At 34.6% G+C, this 20,006-nt stretch overlaps 2 protein-coding genes across 3 annotated transcripts; both read left to right on the forward strand.

Moving 5' to 3' along the window:
• The first annotated feature begins 4,346 nt into the window (after positions 1–4,346).
• Positions 4,347–9,102, forward strand: LOC109165081. 2 transcript variants are annotated; one of them, XM_019313700.1, is made up of 2 exons: positions 4,347–4,968; positions 8,810–9,102. In XM_019313700.1, the coding sequence occupies exons 1-2, from the start codon at positions 4,498–4,500 to the stop codon at positions 8,969–8,971; spliced, it is 633 nt and encodes a 210-aa protein (XP_019169245.1). In that variant the 5' UTR covers positions 4,347–4,497; the 3' UTR covers positions 8,972–9,102. The 2 variants fall into 2 exon arrangements, with proteins under 2 accessions (XP_019169245.1, XP_019169244.1); XM_019313699.1 differs by lacking the exon at positions 4,347–4,968 and adding an exon at positions 7,646–8,273.
• A 7,190-nt stretch (positions 9,103–16,292) lies between these two features.
• LOC109165076 (GDSL esterase/lipase At5g45670-like) lies at positions 16,293–19,741 on the forward strand. The gene is made up of 5 exons (XM_019313689.1): positions 16,293–16,640; positions 17,137–17,264; positions 17,891–18,136; positions 18,790–19,045; positions 19,284–19,741. The coding sequence occupies exons 1-5, from the start codon at positions 16,379–16,381 to the stop codon at positions 19,505–19,507; spliced, it is 1,116 nt and encodes a 371-aa protein (XP_019169234.1). The 5' UTR covers positions 16,293–16,378; the 3' UTR covers positions 19,508–19,741.
• Positions 19,742–20,006: the final 265 nt, after the last annotated feature.

Genomic DNA, 20,006 nt, shown 5'->3' on the forward strand with positions numbered 1-20,006 from the left:
TTATTTATCATATAAAATTAAGGCACAAACTTGGACACATGCTTATTGTCGATCTATATATATAATTCATGTTTTCTTTTAGCTTTGTCGGACTATATTCTGGACTCCATGAATTCGTCCTAAGATTCATGAGGAGATAAATTGAGCATGTCTAGTTCCGAGGCCCACACTAAATTGTATCCTTATGCACACAAAGAGCTCAATCCTAACCTTAAGTCAAACCCCATCATATCATTGAAAGAGAATTTTTAAGTGTAGCGGCTCATTCACTAAATCACTGCCCTGGACAGCTTTGCATTTATATTAATTATAAGGTATTTGGTATGATACAAAGCATACAATGTAATGTGAATAATTTTGGAATTGCTTGGATACCTCGAGTTTCTTTGGGGCATGGTATTTATAGTCATTTTTGCCCTTATTCATATTTTATTCTTAGTACTTTTAAAGTGATTGACATTATTTTTAAAATAGATATTCATCCATAGATAAGACTATCATTTTTTAAACAATTACAGTAATATGATGAGCTAAAATTGCCCATCTTTCAATTTGTCCCCATTCATTAATATTTTCTTTTTCTAGGTGGTAGCAAAAGTTACGGTAGCTTGTGGTTAATTTTTTATTTATTTATTTTTAAATCAAGATATTTTGATTTCGCCAAATTATATTATGAGTCTCATGAACCTGATTTTAAGTCCATGAAAAAGTAAATCGAGACAATGTTGTTTCGAGACTCGACTTCAATTTTTATACTTATGCGCATAAAGAGCCCAAACCTAAACCCGGAATATATGTTTGTGGTAAGAAGTAAATGTGTGATTAACGTAACTTTGCCTCTTGATAACCAATAGACTTTTGATGAATTTGAAAAATCGAAAGATTCTTTATCAATATTATTGTCTACTTGTTGAAAATGGCCAAAATTTTTCAACCATTTTTGTTGTGATCGAAAATTTTAATCAATTAATTATAAAAGTTGATTGAAAATTTTGATTACCCATAAAAGTTAATTAATTTGGAATTTCAAAGTGGTACGAAAAGTAATAAAACAATCTAAATTTCTGTCTTAATTTTTTGATCAGTTGAAAGTGATAGACAAAAATAACAAAATTTCATAGTGTGTTAAGTTTAATTTAATTTCTAATTAACTTCTAGGACCAATACATGATAAGGGAGAGATACCTTCTTATCCCTAGAAGATTAGTTTGGTGTCTTCCTGGTCCCCTTTTTGACATGGTTATTAGGAAAACTCTTTTCTTTTTCGGATCATTAATTATGTATGTGACAAATATTTTTATAAAATTATTTTTGTAAATTATTAATGACAACGGACAATGAATTTTAAAAGTATTGTTATTGAATTAAAGATTGCCCATATTTGATGATAATCGGGTCGTTGGATAAATATGATCAGGAAATCAATTAGAAGATTATTATTATTTTAATATTTGACGCAAGATTTTTAAAAATTTGTCCCTTTTGTTCTTTCGGCCTAATTTTCAGCCATCAACGACCAAATTAAATCATTAAATATGTAAGTTACTTATGTATAAGTAATTTTTTTAGACAACTTTACCCTTCAAGATTAATAACTTTCATAACGAATGGTTTAATTTGATTGTGGATGATTAAAAATTAGATCAGATGGATCAAATGTGACAATATTTTAAAAATCTTGTACTAAATGTAAAAAATTTAATAATTAGAGACTAAATATGGAAATGGTTTAATAATGATGACATCAAAAGTAAAAAATTCAGCTCTCTGCCAAAGCCATTGCATGGGAATGATTATTATATTGTTCAAAAAATTTGGCCTATGGAGTCCTATTACAAAAATAGTCATCATTGGTTAATGCATATGATATGAACTTGTTAGACTTAATAAGCATTCAATTATAACTTTATAACATGTAATTTTATTTTCAAAACAACGAAGACTACAAATTAATTATAATTATAGAAACAAATAAATATTTAAAGAATACAAGTATTAAACAATATGAAAAAAAAGAAAAGAAAAGATATTAGCCTCATCAAAGGAGTGGTTAACCTTGATGCACAGATTTTTCTTCTCCTATGTATGGTTTGTGAGTTGTTATACAGTTTATGAAAGCTAACATGCAAATTATATAGAGTTCTCAATGTTGTTTTCTACATCACAAACAAATTAATACAATAGTGCACAGGTCCCTATTGTGCTATTGATAATGTTGTTCCTTCCTTTACTTTATCCCTTTTCCACTGTGTCTTGTTATATATGAATATTTTGGACCTTTGTTGACTGAGAATATATACATAATGCCATTGACGGGACCATGGAGTTAGGGTCTAATGTCGATTGGGTTAGGAAAAGGAGACCCAAGCATTAATTAGGTATGGAAATAAATGAATTTCAAGTGCATTGTTTTTGGCCTAAATTGGATTGAGAAATAAGTTTAGGGGTCAAAGTGTGGTAAGGCGTAAAGTATAAGGGACTAGAGCGCAAAGACCGAAGGGATATGGTGTAAAGTGAAGAAGGGGAGAAAGTTTGGAGTTAAATGTACATCGTGCCATAGCTCAAAGATTAGGAAAAAGGACTAAGTGCGCGTTTAGTAATGCGGTATGGAGCAGAATCGAGATTCGAAAAAAAAAACGGTGGGAAAGAGCGGTCGGTGAGTAGCGAATCTCGTGGGGGCCGAATGGACCAAAGAAGGCTGTCGTTGGGTGACCAGCGGATTGCTCCTAGGCTTTTCTTCCCTCGGTGGGTTGCCTTGTCCATCTGTCGACATTTGAAGGGCCTTGGCTTAGTTTAGCTAGTTGGGGCACACCACCCGGATGATTAGCAGACTGCTCATCGGAGAAGGCCAGTTGCTCGAATGAATTGCTCGCCGCACGGCGAGGTGAAGGGTGGGGTAAGTGCGTGGTCTTTGGCTCCGAACATGCTCTATGACATGGCGCACAGGAAATGTTTGGCAGGAAAACACAATACCTGGTAGAACACGTGTATGGTGGGTGAGGGCGGAACCCTATGATTCACACACATGTCCACAACATGTGGCCTTGGGAGTAGTATAGAAGGCGGGGGTGGCGTTTGTTTCAGACTTTCCAGGCATCATCATCAACTCTTTTTTTTTTTTTTTTTTTTTTTTTTTGACTCCTCCCTCAGTCAACAGCATAGTACATTAGTTGTCTCATGCTGTTGCTAGTTAGTAGTAGTAGTATTCCATCCGACCCCAATGGTTAGGCTCTTTTGTCTATTCAATAAATTTGTAGCCTGTTTATATTATTTTAAAGGTGTTGGCGCTATAAATTCAATACATCTTTCATATCCGTCACCCATTATCAACCTAATTTTATAGTGGGCACGATCCATTAAAAACTATTGGTCATAATCCTTAATCTCATGCATGCAAAAAACTTCAATAATTCCTTAAAATCCTTATCCACAATAGCTTTTTGCCATTATTTACTTTATGGATCTCTCAAACATATAAAGTGCTCACATTTTTTGAAGTACCCATTTTAGATTCCACTATGGAAAGACTTTTTTTTTTTTTTTTTTTTGGCTGAAAATATTTAATGGATGGAGCTTGATTCTTGTACTAAAAGGTTATGAGTTTAATTTTATCAATATTTTTAGTTAAAATTCTGTTGCTAATGGTCTTCTTAATATTATATACATCTTTTATATGATTTGTGAATTATTACGCATGAGTTAAGTTTACTTAATGTGCACTTTTGAACAGTTAAAAGAATAAACTTTTTGGATGCACGCGTAGTTAATCAAGAAATTTTATGGTCCTCAAATCTCCATTTTCCTACGTTCACTTTCTACTAAGAAAAATTCTTGTGGCACATAAAATCACACTTGTTAACGTCACTTTAAAATATTTTATATTTATTTGTTGTTTTCAACCGTTATGCTGTGGAACCGTGTTCACCTTGCAAGGTGGACACGATTTTATGTTTATAATTACTGAACTATATATTCATAATTATAAAATTATATATTCATAATTTTTGTACTTTATATTTATAATTATTTACCTCTATATTCACAATTATAGAACTCTATGCTCATAATTACTGAACTATATGTTCATAATTATAAAGTTATATATTCATAATTTTTTAACTTCATATTCACAATTATTAAAATCTCTATATTAATAATTACAGAACTATATGTTCATAATTATGCTCATAACTCTATGTTCATAATTGTAAACAATTTTGGAACCGTGTCCACCTTGGACCGTCATGTGATGGATTGGGCCTCAAGACAATTCAACAATGGGCTTACTCAAACCCAATATAAAATCCATTTAAAGTTGATTTTTGATTTTTTTGAAACCTCTCGGTGTTTGATTAGTTTTCGCCTTTTCGGGGTAGAAAATGGGAATAACAAAATGGGTTAACAATTAATTTAAACTGTATCAAAATTATTATCCACGATTCCCGGGACACTACGCCGGAAATAACTACTCCGGCGATTGTTTCGAGCTTTTAAGCAATGGCCGCCGCACTACGCTCTCTCTTGTTCGTCTTCTTCCTCATTCTCAGCAAGCCATTGCCTTCTTCTTCGATTCCTCTCTCCTTTTCTCAGTACCAAACCCTCGTCTCCCTCTCTCACTCACTCCTCCACCGCGTCGCCAATCTCCGTGCCGATCGCGGCGATGACCTCGGCGCGGCCCGGGCGCGATCCATCGCCCGAAGCATCGAGCAAGGGCTTGGCCTGGGGTTCTGGAAGCTTATGTGGACGCTCGGATGGGACTACGCCCGGAACTACGCTTGGAGAGATACGACGTCGTTCGAGATGCTTGGCGCCGTCTCGGACCTGAACGAGCTGCTTAGAACTTTGGGAGAGTTGACTCGGGCTGGGTCGGATCGGGAGCGGGTGGCGTGGGTGACTCAGAATTACGGAAATGTCCTTCGGATTGCCAAGGCTCTCTCCGGTAGACTGCTCAAGGTGTTTCGTCAATCTGTAAGTTCTACTTCCTACTATTATTGTCTTTGAATCCGTTTTCAGACTTTTCTTTACTTAGAAAGAAAGAAATCACTCCGAACAATCACTCATATTTGTGTGAGCTGCCTGATTTACTAATCAATAAGTTTTTAATAATGCAAAAGAAAGAATTTTATTCAATGCTGATTTCAGTGATTTGCTTGATTAAATTCATTTTATTGAGTTGGGCTTATACTTCAACAATGGGCCTAGTTTACCCACTTTGAAATGGGCATGAAGTTGCTGGTTAAGATTGGTCATTTTATGCCCCAATCGGGGCAAATTATGCTGTTCATCCGTATGCACCATATATGGTGCAATGGTGCATACGGATGCAAAAACGACGTCGTTTTATTAAAAACGCGCGTCTCCCCTTAAAAAAAATTTAGGTTCGATTCTCAGTAACAACATATGAATTAAAATTCCAGAATGAATGAACTAAAATTTTAGAATATATGAACTACAATTCCAGAATCGATGAACTACAATTCCAGAATCAATGAACTAAAATTCCATAATTTTTATGAACTAAAATTTCAAAATGAATGAACAACATAATGCTGTTGCTGGGAATCGAACCTGAATTTTTTTAAAGGGGAGACGCGCGTTTTTAATTAAACGATGTCGTTTTTGCATCCGTGCATGGTGCATACGGATGCACAACATAACTATCCCCAATCGTTATGCTCGTTAAGGTGAACACGGTTCTATGTTTATAATTACTGAACTATATGTTCATAATTATAAAGTTATATATTCATAATTATTGAACTCTATATTACAATTATAGAACTCTATGTTCATAATTACTGAACTATAATTCTAAAGCTATATATTCATAATGAACAAATTGCACTTTTGGTCCTGTGACTATTAGGGTACTGATAATTTGAGTACGTGACTTCCAAAACTCTCAATTTAAACCTTTAACTATGTAATTATTAGCAGATTTGGTCCTGCCGGTCAATTTTGGCCGGAAAAATTAAAACTATTTTTAATTATTTAATTATGAGGGCAATTTGGTCATTTTAGAGTCTTCTTCTTCACTGAGTCTTCTGCTTGATCTTCTTCGAGTCTCCGTCCTGCATGTACGACTTCGTCTCGAATGGAAACTTGTTGAGATATGAACAACTTCAGGTAAACCAATACGACTTCGTCTCGAATGGAAGCTGACGGTGAGAGAACCGCCGACCAAAGCTATGGACTCTACTTCATTGACGACAAGGGAGAGGCGGACGATTTTCTGCGGCGGAGATCTCAACGTGATCAGAGGAAAAGCAAGCACGTCGGGCTTCTCTGCCTAGTCGGAATGCCAGTCGCCGTCGGGCTCAGCTTCTTCACTTGGTCGGAACGATGAACACGTGGTTCTTACTGGATATCGCTTTCTACAGCCAAAATCTCACCCAAAAAGATATCTTTCCGGTGATGCACCTAACGGACCCGCCGAAAGATGTCGGCGCTTTGAAGGAAATGTTCCAGGTTTCACGCGCCATGTTCGTGATCGCCCTGTTCGGGACTTTCCCCGGCTACTGATTCACCGTCTTCTTCATCGAAAAAATCGAGAGATTTAACATCCAGGTCGTCGGATTCTTCATGATGTCGTTATTCATGGCGATCATCGGAGTCAAGTACGGTTACCTCAAGGATTCGGAGAATCGATGGACGTTCGTGACGCTTTACGGGCTGACGTTTTTCTTCGCCAATTTCGGTCCGAACAGCACGACGTTTGTTTTCCCGGCGGAGCTTTTTCCGACGAGGGTGAGGTCCACGTGCCACACCCTCAGCTCCGCCGGGGGGAAGGCGGGGGCGATGGTGAGCGCGTTCGGAGTGCAGTACTACACGCAGGACGGAGACTCGAAGAAGATCAAGAAGAAAACTCAGTGAAGAAGATTCTAAAATGATCAAATTGTCCTCATAATTAAATAATTAAAAATAGTCAATGCTCGATATTATTTAATTGGTTGATTAATTTTTATTTTTATTTTTTGATAATTTGTTACTTTTCTTTGTGTTGCATGAATGCATGGTCGCACTAGCATGTATCTTCAATTGAGTAAACACTCCATGGTAGCCCCATTTCTATTTCCAAAAAAATCTAACCTAGCACTTTTTTTTTTTTTTTTTTTTTTTTTTTGAGAACAATAACCTAACACTTGATATTACCATTTTGTTCCCCATGGGCCATGGCCTATACTAGTATAGAGTTTCAATTAAGAAACACTCAAAATTTCTTCCCATAAAACTCGTTGAAGCTCCATGGGAGGAAATTAAGTGTATACCTTGATTATACTAGGGATGTCAATTTCAATTTGTCCTCTGGATATCCACCAAAATCTATCTTCATAGATCAAAGTTTTTTTTTTTTTGGTGATAGTGTATTAATGTTGGGTCTTAAAAATTTAAACCTACGGTGGCTAGATTGATTTTAAATTCTATGTACAAAATTCGCCTAGAACCCCACCCAACTCATCATATATTAAATGTGTGCAAACCTCACACATTTAATTCACGTTTGGATGCACACGATTTATTCTCACGTTTTCACCTAAGCAAGTGCTCTCATATGATCCTATATATATATAATTTTTGAGGATGGATACTTATGGGATGAAATGATCATCCAAGGTAGAATTCGGTGTTTGGAAATAGAAATGGAGCTCAACAGTTCATTCCTTAATCACAAAGTTATCCCCGATACCAAAGCTAATGAGGGAGTAATACCAAAGGCTTCCATCATCTCCGAGACACTCTACCGGAAAAAGCTGCTCCGGTAAATTGTCCTCAACTCCTCAACTTCCCTCCAAGCAATGGCGGCCTCCTCGCTGCGCTCTTTCATCTTCGTCTTCTTCCTCATTCTCATCAAACCAACGCCTTCTTCCTCTTCGATTCCCTTACCATTTTCTAACTACCAAATCGTCCTCTCCCTCTCTCACTCACTCCTCGCCCGCATTGCCAACCACCGCGCCGCGCGCGGCGATGCCGTCGGCGCCGCCCGGGCGCGGTCCATAGCCGGAGTCATCGACAGAGGGCTTGCCATGGGGTTGTGGAAGTTTACGTGGACTCTGGGGCGGGACTATGCCCGGAAATTCTCGTTGAGAGATACGATGTCGTTTGAGATGGTCGGCGCCGTCTCGGACTTGAACGAGCTGGTCGGAGCTTTGGGAGAGTTGACGCAGGTTAGATCGGATGCGGAGAGGGCGGCGTGGGTGAATCGGAATTCCGGAAACGTCATTAGAATTGCTAAATCTCTCTCCGGTAGATTGCTTAAGACAATCCGTCGATCAGTAAGTTCTTCTCCCTATTATCATACGTTTTGTTATTTGGAAAGCTATTCTCCCAGGAATGACTATTCTTCAATAATAATTATTCCTGGGGTGTGATTGAGTGGAAATGACTTATCCATCATTAACGAAAGATCAAAGGTTCGATTCTTAACTTTGGGTATGGAAAAGTCTTAAATTTATCCCACTCAAATCCAACAGGGGTTGTGAAAATATTGTTTTTTTAAAGAAACCTGCCAAAATGACCACAAGAAGGTAAACTAGTCTAGGTTTTTCATAGCTGATCGAGTCAACCCAAGAAGGCCTATTGATAACTCCTGTTGGGAGTCGATCTTGTAACCTTATGGTTACTAAATCAATAGTTTGACCAACTTGATTAAGGTTACTGAAACCGATTTCAATCTCAAAGCCTAGTATCATGTTACAAGTCACTATTGAGCATGTTCTTATTTACGCTGCAATTTTGTATGTAAAAGGTTTGAGGATAAGTGTAGTATGAAATGGGGTTAATGGTGTGTATTTGTAATGGAAAACTGCAGGGTCCTTTGAGGGATGTAATGGAGACGGTCCAAAAGGAAATAGTGGAGGGGGACTTATTGAAGGACTGCCTGGAGGTGGGTGGCAACGATTTCAAGGGTTTGATCCAAATTTTGAAGGATCTTGCTTTGCAATATACCACCTCCACTCGAACTGATTTATGATCACGTCTGTAAACTATGTTATTACTGTACCAAATTTAATGTTTCATTACTTTCCAGTTCACCCCTTCAAATGTATTGTAAAAGTGAACTCCTTTCGGCTCATAAAATTTGACCTTTTTTTTTTGTTTTTTTTTTTTTTTTTGTTTGTTTTTTTTTTTTTTTTTGGTTCAATGAAATGAGAACAAGAATGATTAATATTTGCTCTAAAAGAGGTAATCGAGTGAATTGAACATGGTTCTTGTACCTTTATCTTTTAGTGAGATTTATCAATATCAGTATATATTCTCGAAAGTGATTGTGGGAGAGAAATTTAAAAATTTATAGAATATTATACAGGAATATGGTTTATTGTGCTTTTAAGTATTTGCTGTGAATTTTTATGGTCGCTAAAAAGAATGAATAATATTTTCCATGGTGATAGCATATATTAAGTGGGTCATTTCTAAATATGACACAATAAATTAAACCAATAGGAAGAATCCGATTGAGAACCAATAATGAAGGGCATGTAACGACTAACAAGATTGAGTAATACTCTTTAAAAGTGATTATTTTAAAATTGTCTTACAAAATATAACACATATACAAATAGGAACTTAGGAAGCATGAGAGCCAGAAATCAAGAATGCATACTTCACACGCAAATCAAATTGTTATGTAATTATGACGGACAACATTTTTACGTTGAAAATCACTTTTCAGTGTTGAAGCAGAGTTCAAATTGTCAGTAAATTTAAAATAAGTTCATAAACATTTAGAGTCATTTAAGTCAATTGGTACACATCTTGACCCTGTTTAGTAAAATGGCTGTTAGCTGATTATGTTAATTTAAGGGTATAAATAGTTGATAACATTAGCTGATTATAAAAAAGTGTTTGGTAAATTAGCTGTTAGCTGATAGCTGTTTGGTATAATTTATTTTTTCAAAAAGCTAATTGAAAAAGTTGTTTGGAGTAGCTTTTTGTATTTTAGCCTTTTGGAGTTGCAAAAAGCTAATTAACCAAACATTTATATTGATATTTTAACTAAATCAAACAATTAATAGTGGTCAAATAAGCCAAAATTGGCCTATAGGCCAATTTTTTACCAAACAGGGCCCTTGTAATTTACATTCTCCACCGTACCCTCCCCAGGATAGGTGTGGTTAAGAATTCTTAGGATCTGTTTACTTCAAGAAACTGTTCTATGTTTTTTGTTTTTTAATTTTTTTAGTTTTTATTCTTTGTTTTCTATTCTCTTTATTCTGTTTAGAAAACTGGATTTTTATCACCCATTTTTTAAATTTAATTTTTAAGACTAACATTATAAAATTACAACAATTTTAATTTCGAGTGATTTTTAGACTTTATATTTAAAATATTTTTGAATATATTTGGTTTAAATAAATAAATATAATTTTTAACCTAACGCCAAAAATATAAATACGTAATTGAATAAATTTGGTAGAGTCCTAGCCACCCACAAAAAAAAAAAAAAAAAAAAAAAAAATCCTACCTCCCCTATGTGATATTTACTTGAAAAATGTTTCCAGTTTTCAAAATGAAAAACTATGCTAATAAAACATATTTTTCTATTTTCAATTTTCTAATTCTCCTTTTACAAAAAATTAGAGAAATTCTCGAGTTAATAACGGAGTCCTTAAATTTTAGAGTTGCTATTAACCACATTAATAATTTTAATTTAGGAAAAATGTAATAACTTCACTCAGCAAAACAATGAAAAACGTTAATCAATCATTCTTCCCAAAAAGTTAATCCTCAACCCCAAAGCTCTCGAACTTTAATCAATCGTTGCGCCACATGATGCTGTAATGCATTATTGTAAATTTTTGTTGTACAAAAGTCATTTCTCATCATCCTTCCACTTACTACATTTGTTATATTAAGCGTGTTGGCCACATTAATAACTTTCACTCACCAAAACTTTAATCATTGCTCCACATGATGCTGTAACGCATTATTGCAATTTTTAAAAAAAAAATATAAATGAAAAACCCATAACAAGGATTGCTGTTACGTAGTATTCTACATTTATACAATGAAAATGAGAAATGTAATAAAACTCTCGTTATATATCATAATGTTATTTAAAAAATTAAAATAATAAAATGGTAAATAACTACTTGTTCTTTTTCCATTTATACAACTAAATACAAATTTATTTTCTATTTATGAAATTTTCAAGTCCAACAACTACATAAAGTTCACCACCAAAACTATTGAAAAAACTGAACAAAAATATTTATGAGATAAATTTAAGATATTTTGTTTAAACAAATATTCACAAAAAAAATAAAAATAAAAATTAATGCTTACCAGCCTAGGGTTGATTGTCGGTGAGTATTGTACGTACTACAATATGTATTAATTTCTGCACTACCAATTTCTTCTCCGAACTGCCTTCGTGTTGACATCCTATGCAGCCCTCATAAATTCAATTCATATTGCTTCTTGCTTTGATCAAGTCTAAGCATTTATTGACCTCAAGATTGTTTTGTCAAAAAAAAAAAAAAAATCTCAAAAGAATGATCCTCGTACCTAAAAAATTATAAGTTCGATTCTTGTCAGAATTGAACTGTTTTGATTAAAACCATTGCACATGACCTTTCTAGTGCGATTTACATATCTTATGTGATTTGTTTGCTATCAGCATATTACACAGAAGCAGAATTTACATAAATAGAGCAGACCCTCAGGTTATGGTTACAAGTTTTCCTTGACATAATAATAATAATAATAATAATAATAATAATAATAATAATAATAATAATAATAATTATTATTATTATTATTATTATTATTATTATTATAAATGTATAATATATACCCTTGAAGAATTTATTAATTTTAAATTGCTTTGAGCCACATTGAGGGCGGTAGAGTCAAGACATCTTGCTCAATGAGGCTCGCAAAGCCGTACTTGAGCATGCTACTAATTAGCAATAACATGTTTTTATTACTGATATGGGAAAGAAAACATAATACTTTTGAAGGAAAATGTAATACTTTTTACATTTTGAAGTAAAAGTATTACTTTTTTCATCAAAATATTATATACTTGCATTAGACTCATCTCAACCGTATGACAATCCAATACAGTAATGCAACATAGTTGGAGCACTTCAATATCTCACCATTACTTGTCCAGATCTTTCCTTTCAATCCTTTGTTGTCAACAAACTTTGTCAATTTATGCAGTTTCCATCCAATGATCACTGGATTGGCCTAAAACGTGTTTTAAAGTATGCCAAAGTCACTCTATACTATGAACTTCGCTTTATGAAATCAATTTCAGAGATATTCATGCATTCTCGGATTCGGATTTGACGGGCTGTCCTGATGACTGCAAATTCACTAGTGGATTTGCTGTCTTTTTTTGGTAAGAATCTAATTTCATGGCCCTGCCGCAAACAAAAGACAGTTTCTAGATCCTCAACAAAAGCAGAATACAAAGTTATTATTGCTGATGTCTCATCCGAAGTTACATGATTAGTTGCTTTAATTAAAGAGTTTGATCTTACTATGCAAAAACCACCAAAACTTTGGTGTGACAATCTTTTTGCCACCTATTTGTGTGCAAATCCTGTGTTTCATATAGGAACCAAACATGTTGAAATTGACTACCATTTTGTTTGTGACAAAGTGGCACCAAAAGAAATACTAGTGAATTTCATCTCTACAAAAGATCATCTAGCAGACATCTCCACTAAGCCACTAACCACAGCAAGATTCAATGATCTAAGGGACAAGCTCAATGTTTTCTCTAAAGAACCTCAAACTTGAGGAGTGTATTATTATGACTTTGTATCCTAAGCACTCCCTATAAATAGTCTTTTCATGTATACATTTTTTTTTTTTTTGAGAGTGCTCCTTTCATATATACTATATAATCAAGAACTATTCAATAACAATATATTCTTCTAAAATTATTATTCTAGTAAGGGAAGATGATTTGTATTAAGAGTTAATGGGATTATTTGTTATTATTGGAATTATCTGTCATTTATCATTAATCAATTAATAAATAATTATTATATTCAATGTAATAGAGCATAGGCGTTCTTGCGAAGATGTCAATGAAGCGTGTATTTGCGGCTGCACTGCTTATTCTTGAGAAAATATAATTTTAAATGACTATAAAATAGGCATCTCTCAAGATGGTCGGTTGTACGTATAGGCATTGAGACCGACTTACACTTTTGGAGCATCTCCCACCTCTTGTTTCCAAAAAAAAAAAAAAAAAAAAAAAAAAAAAAAAAAGATCTCCCACCTCTTGTTTCCAAAAAAAAAAAAAAAAAGAAAAAAAAAGAAAAAGATCCTAAGCATTTATTTATTAGTGTGTCGAACATTATTTTTGGGAAAATGACACTTTTTCTCCCTAAATTATATATTTATAGTACTTTTTCCCCCTGAATTATTCAAGTGGCTATTTTCCCCCCTGAAATATTAAATGGACATATTTACCCTTAAAATAAATATTTCATTTATTTTTCTTCTCCAACAAATTATGACCACAATTTGGTTCAAACCAAACAGACACTATAGCAACCAAACTAAAATATTCTAATTACAATTTAGAATCGAGACCCGATATTTAGAGTTTATTAAAATCGCGAACCGGGACGGCCGCTTCATGTTCTAAACTGAAAAAAAAAAATAAAATACATTTATTGCTGAATTTATACTATTTTAATTAAAAATAAAATTTTAAAAAAAATACGGTTCAAAATCGCGAACCGAATTCGGAACCGTGGTTCACGGTTCAGGATCCAGTTTATTCAATTCATAATTTTAATAAACTGAAATTCAAATATTGGGTTCTAGATTTGAATCATAACCGGAAACTTTTAATTCGATTGCTATAGCATCCGGTTCAATTCGAATCGAACCGTGGTCATCCCTACGTATACGCAATAATTTGTTGGAGAAGAAAAATAAATAAAATGTTTGTTTTAAGGGTAAAAATGTCAATTTAATATATCAGGGGGAAAATCTGTCCTTTTTAAAATAATTGAGGGGGTTAATGTGCTTACATAAATAATTTAGGGGAAAAAAGTGCTATAAGTATGGAAAAAGTGTCATTTTCCCTTTTTTTTTTGAATGTTATTGGCCCTATTACATTGTAATATATGTTCATATACTTACTGAAGTACAAAGAACCAATAACACTTCCAGTAAGGCTCGAACTTGTAACATTCCAAATGGAAATCCAACCCGGGTACCATTAGACCACATAGTCTTGGTATTCAACATTAATTAAATGCACGATAAAAATTGGAACAAATATTTTTTAATTTAAAAAAGAAGAAACAAAAGATAAATGCAAATTAATGTCGCTTCACCAGCTTTTTGACTTTGGAGAGGGGTTTATTTTTATTTTTTCCCATCTTCTGGTATTGAGCTATTAATAATCACAGCTCGAAGCATATCAGCATATATGGAGATTCTTTATTTTATATATAGCATTACATGATTTGCTTTAGGCTCCCTCTGTCTTTGAAAAATTTTGACGAATTTGATCAGATATTTAAAAAAACACGGTGATGACATTTTCATTATTACCATCAACTTCACTATGCAAACTTAATTGAACACTTAAATATGCACCGACCTGGAAATTTAAAATTTGCTCCATACTCAAAGTCAATGATCGAACCCTTAACCTTTAATTAAGGATGGATAAGTCCCTTCCACTCAACCACACCTCCTAGATTATGAATATGTAATACTAATCTCTCCTAATCAACTCACAAAATGTATCTCTCCTACATATGTTGAAAGCCAAAAATATTGTACTATATATAAATTCATTTTAACTTGCAGTATGTTAAAATGAATATGTATAAAAAATAAATAAACATATTAAAAATAAACTTATAGTATACTAAAAATAAACCTCCAATTAGGGGTGTAAATGAGCCGAGCTGCTCGTGAGTCGCTCGTGAGCGGTTCGGTCAACGCTCGGCTCGAACTCGGTCAAAATCGAGCTCGGGTCGAGCTCGAGCAGCTCGTGGATTAAACGAGTACGAGCCGAGCTTAGGTATTGTAGGCTCGCGGCTCGACGAGTCTTATAATATATTATATAATATAATATATAATATATAATATATAATATATAATATAATTATATTATATTTAGTATATAAAAATAATCATTAGGGAAGGAAAATTAAAATACTTGTAATTATGTATGGATAAAAGTCATAAAATAAAGTAGTTTAAATTTTAAATCAAACAGGTCAAATTTGATATCAAAATTGAACTCGAATTCTAGCCTAAACTCAAGCTCGAACAATCGAGCTGCTAGACAATTGCCGAGCTCGAGCTCGAGCATCAGTTCACGAGCTCGAACGAGTTCGAGCAGTGCTATCATTAACGAGCACGAGCATGAGCCTACCCAGACTCGGACTCGGCTCGGCTCGTTTACACCCCTACCTCCAATAATACACTAAAAGCAAATTTGTATGTACCAAGATCAACTTTATAAGGTGGGTGCCAACATGTACAATATAATTTGTCCGGCAGCTAAGCCCATGAGCCATGACCTTAGAAGCATGTCACTGCAAAGGTGCAATATGAAATGAGTTCCAAACCGACCCTCAAGCTCAAAAAAAAAAAAAAAAAAAAAAAAACAAACAAACAAACAAACAAAAAAAAAAAAAAAAAACAAAAAAAAACAAAAAAAAAAAAAACAAAAAACTCCACACCTAACCTCTAGGTGACCAAGGCTAGAAAGCAGCGATTAGGCGAAGATGTAGAGGGTCGAGTCCAACATTTTGCTACACAAATATAAAAAAATAAAATTACATCTTTGCTACTAACTATAACTTTTACGTAATAATATATGTGATAATATTTAATCGGGATAATAACCACTCGCAGTGTTTCTCTTACAACCTTACCACCCTTGTCATGGAATTCAAACTATAGGAATATGAAATTATATTTGGAAGAGGGTACCTAAATATGATCCTGAGATCTGGCAAGCCCCTTAATTTGGGCTGATCCGGTACGAACGGAAATTAATTTAAGTATGATACGAGTTTAAAGGTATCTCTTATCATTAGGGCTTGCTCAGAACACCTCGTGTTCCGACAAAAAAAAAAAAAAAAAAAAATTGATCCCGAGTCAACGGGGCAGCGGCGTATCTGAGCATTACGGCAGTAGTAGTCAGAGTGGAAATCGCCCTTTCACGTTACATGTCGATCCGCGTGAAATTAATGCAATCCAACAACCTCCCATCTTAAAACCTAAAAGCAACCAACTAATAATGAATTAAGATTTGGGTCACATCACATCTATATATATATATCACCTTTATGTTCATGCAAATACAAACACAAACACAAACAGCCTTGCTTTTTGTTTGTCCTAAGATCAAAACAAACCTTTTTCCTCGTCCTTTGTAATGTTCTTCGCGATGGGTTCTGGGAAGCTTATTAGTGCATTTTCTTGGCTGGTTTTAGGTGTGAGTGTGGTGATGATAGGGGGAGGTGAAGCTCAGCCGCAGGTTCCATGTCTGTTCATATTTGGAGATTCATTGGTGGATAATGGGAATAACAACAACATTAACTCTCTGGCTAAGGCTAATTACCTTCCTTATGGCATTGATTTCCCTGGAGGTCCTTCTGGAAGATTCTCCAATGGTAAAACCACCGTTGATGCTGTTGGTACGTCACACTCTTTTCCCTCATCATTTCCTCTTTTACTGTTTTACTCACATGTAGACCGGGATGGCAATGGAGCGGGACAGGACAGGGCAGGGTCTCCGTCCTCAAAACCCCACTCCATTCTCCGTCCTCCTCAGGCTTTCTCTATCCCCATCCCCATCTATGTATGTATTCCAGTAATTTTTAGAGACAGAAAATAACCTCGGCCCCATCTAGACCAGGAGTTTAGTGACACATGCATGACAAAAACTTTAATTAAACTCGTACCTAAAACATAAAAAGTACTGTTTTTAAACTTTTGATTCCATGAGTTTAGTGACATTTTTTTTTAATTTTTTTTATTGGTGCACGATTATGAAAATTGCAGCTATATATGTGGCACAACTTTGATCAATTTTTTCTACTTTTAATGTTATCATATTTTGTAACATGTTCGACTTACTAAGTTACTAGTGGCCAAAATTTATGACAAAAATATATATGTATATGTGAACAGCTGAACTTCTGGGGTTCAACGAGAACGACATTCCGCCGTATGCGAGGGCTAGAGGTCAGCAAATTCTCAAAGGAGTGAACTATGCTTCTGCGGCTGCCGGAATTAGAGACGAAACCGGTCAACAATTGGTATATATACATAACAACATTTTAATATTCAAATATATGAATTATTATTATTATTATTATTATTATTATTATTATTATTATTTTGTGTTAGGACGGAAACTTGTAATCATTACGGTATCCACTAAGTAAATTTTGCCTTATAACTTTAGCCGGCAAAGGACCAGTAGGTTGACTTGAATTTTTAAAACATTGTGATTACCCGTCAACAACCCAACCAACTTAGTTGGGGTGACAAGAGAAATTCATAGTGATTACCTAAAGGTTTTCACGAAATAAACTCCGCCTTATGACCTAGCCACTAAAGGACCATAAATAGGTAAATCAATTTAGGTTACCCAAAACTCAGCTCGATTCAAATCAAGAAGGCTAATAAGTTAGTTAGGTTGCTCCTATCGAGTCAAACTTGGAAGCTTCTTGTTGCAAAGTCAAAAGCGCACGCGCCTGACTAACATGGTTGTGATTGTCACATTATTATTAGCCTAATTCTACATGTACTCTTATTTCTTACTCTCATTTTTTACTGTATATTATTATTGTTCTTATATACTACATACATGTTTTGTTAAGTAAAAAACACATGCAAATAAATTATGGAGAGGCTAATAAGTAATGTAATATTTGTATAGGGTGGAAGGACAAGCTTTTCTGGGCAGGTAAATAACTACAAGACCACAGTAAGTCAACTGGTACAACTGTTGGGGGATGAGAACTCGACGGCAAATTATTTGAGCAAATGCATTTTCTCAGTGGGAATTGGGAGCAATGACTATCTTAACAACTATTTCATGCCTCTGTACTACTCCTCCAGCAGGCAGTACACTCCTCAGCAATTTGCAGATCTTCTTATTCAGCAATACACCCAGCAACTTAGGGTCAGTCATCTATTTTTTACTAAACAATATTCACTGCTAGAAAATCATGCCACTTATTATATCAAGCACTTATCGTTATGCCAAAAAATGTATAATTCACATAAAGACGTAACTTTATTTCCTAATATCGTCACACATTTTTGAGAATCAAAGTGCTGGATGTACTTGACCCTTTACTGACCTCCGTGTTAAGGATATCTGGTCCAACAATCTCACTAGCCCTATGATACTGGACTTAGCCCTTACCTACCTCCGCCCCAATATATAGACATTTAAGTTCACCGTTAGGAATCTCCTAATTTCCATCCACCTGAAAAAGTGGAGGAAAATTTAAGGATTTACAAAATTAAGAGTTTACATGGTTTAAAATTCTCTAATTTTCATCCACCACTGCGGGAAATCTCGTTATTTCCGTCCAACATCACCTGGTCAGAAAATGAATTTCCGACCAATATTCCGACCAAGGGGGTTATTGGACGGAAATAACAAGATTTCCAGCGGTGCACTAGAAAGTGGACGAAAATCTTACTTACATATTACATTGATATTTGCATATCTTTAAAACAAAACTAACTCAATTGAGTCTCGAGACAGAATTTTGTTTAAAAATTTGATTATTGTTTGTTTGTAATGACAAATAATTTTTGTTTTAGACATTGTACAACTATGGAGCAAGGAAGTTTGCGTTGATAGGAGTGGGCCAAATCGGGTGCAGCCCAAATGCCCTGGCCCAAAACAGCGCCGACGGCAAAACCTGCGTGAAAAGAATCAACGACGCAAATCAGATGTTCAACAACAACCTACGGCAACTCGTCGATTCCTCAAACGGGAACACGCCGGACGCAAAGTTCATTTACGTAAATGCCTACGGAATTTTCCAGGACTTAATTGACAACCCCTCAGCTTTTGGTAAATTCCTCCCATCCCAACTACTTAATAATCGACTAAAAATATTAATATTCGTAGCAAAAATAATATAATGAAAAAATTATAAATTTTAACTCTTTAATTATTTAAAAGCACATACTCTTACATTGTGATTACGAGTTTCTCTCGTCATCCAAAAGAATTGAAGGGTCAACTTTGTACTTTCATTACTATAATACATTGTTACAAATTAATCAAATGAGGATTTGTATATGTTTAGGTTTTAAAGTGACGAATGCGGGATGTTGCGGTGTCGGGAGGAACAACGGCCAAATTACTTGTCTACCCCTCCAGAATCCGTGCCCGAACAGAAACGAATACGTATTTTGGGATGCTTTTCATCCAGGCGAAGCAGCGAATATCATAGTCGGAAGAAGATCTTACAGCGCTCAAAACCCGTCAGATGCCTATCCATATGATATCTCTCGCCTTGCACAAATTTGAAGATCATATTAAGGAGAAATCGTATCACAAAAAATATATATAAATTTTTTACACCAAGTTAATAAGGTGTAATTAATATTGGTTTGTCTTATCGAGTATTCGTCGCGTCTTATTGTTCAAACTTCAAATTCTGTCTTTTTGAATTGAGAAATGTAATATTTTTTGTCTAAGTTGGTAAGTGAACTATAACGCAAATCAGGCTTCATATCAAGTAAGAGTCAGATTCTTCGAGCACAGTTCAAATCAAGTACCTGAGGGACAATTCGGACATCCAAATACTCTAATGTTGTATCAAAAAAAAAAAAAAAAAAAGAAACCTAAAAATTTTCAGACATGTTAATGGGCTCAACATGCAATGTAGCTAAGATAAGGTTATAGATCTCTCATCTATTTCAGGTTTTAGAGGGATAACTCCAGTCAAAATGGTTCGACAATTACTTTGTAATTACAAGATTTCAAGTTTGTTAATCAGCTATATACAACCTAAACTAGTTGCAGT

The sequence above is a fragment of the Ipomoea nil genome, unplaced genomic scaffold (genome assembly GCF_001879475.1).
Source record: "Ipomoea nil cultivar Tokyo-kokei standard unplaced genomic scaffold, Asagao_1.1 scaffold3069, whole genome shotgun sequence".
NCBI lineage: Eukaryota > Viridiplantae > Streptophyta > Magnoliopsida > Solanales > Convolvulaceae > Ipomoea > Ipomoea nil.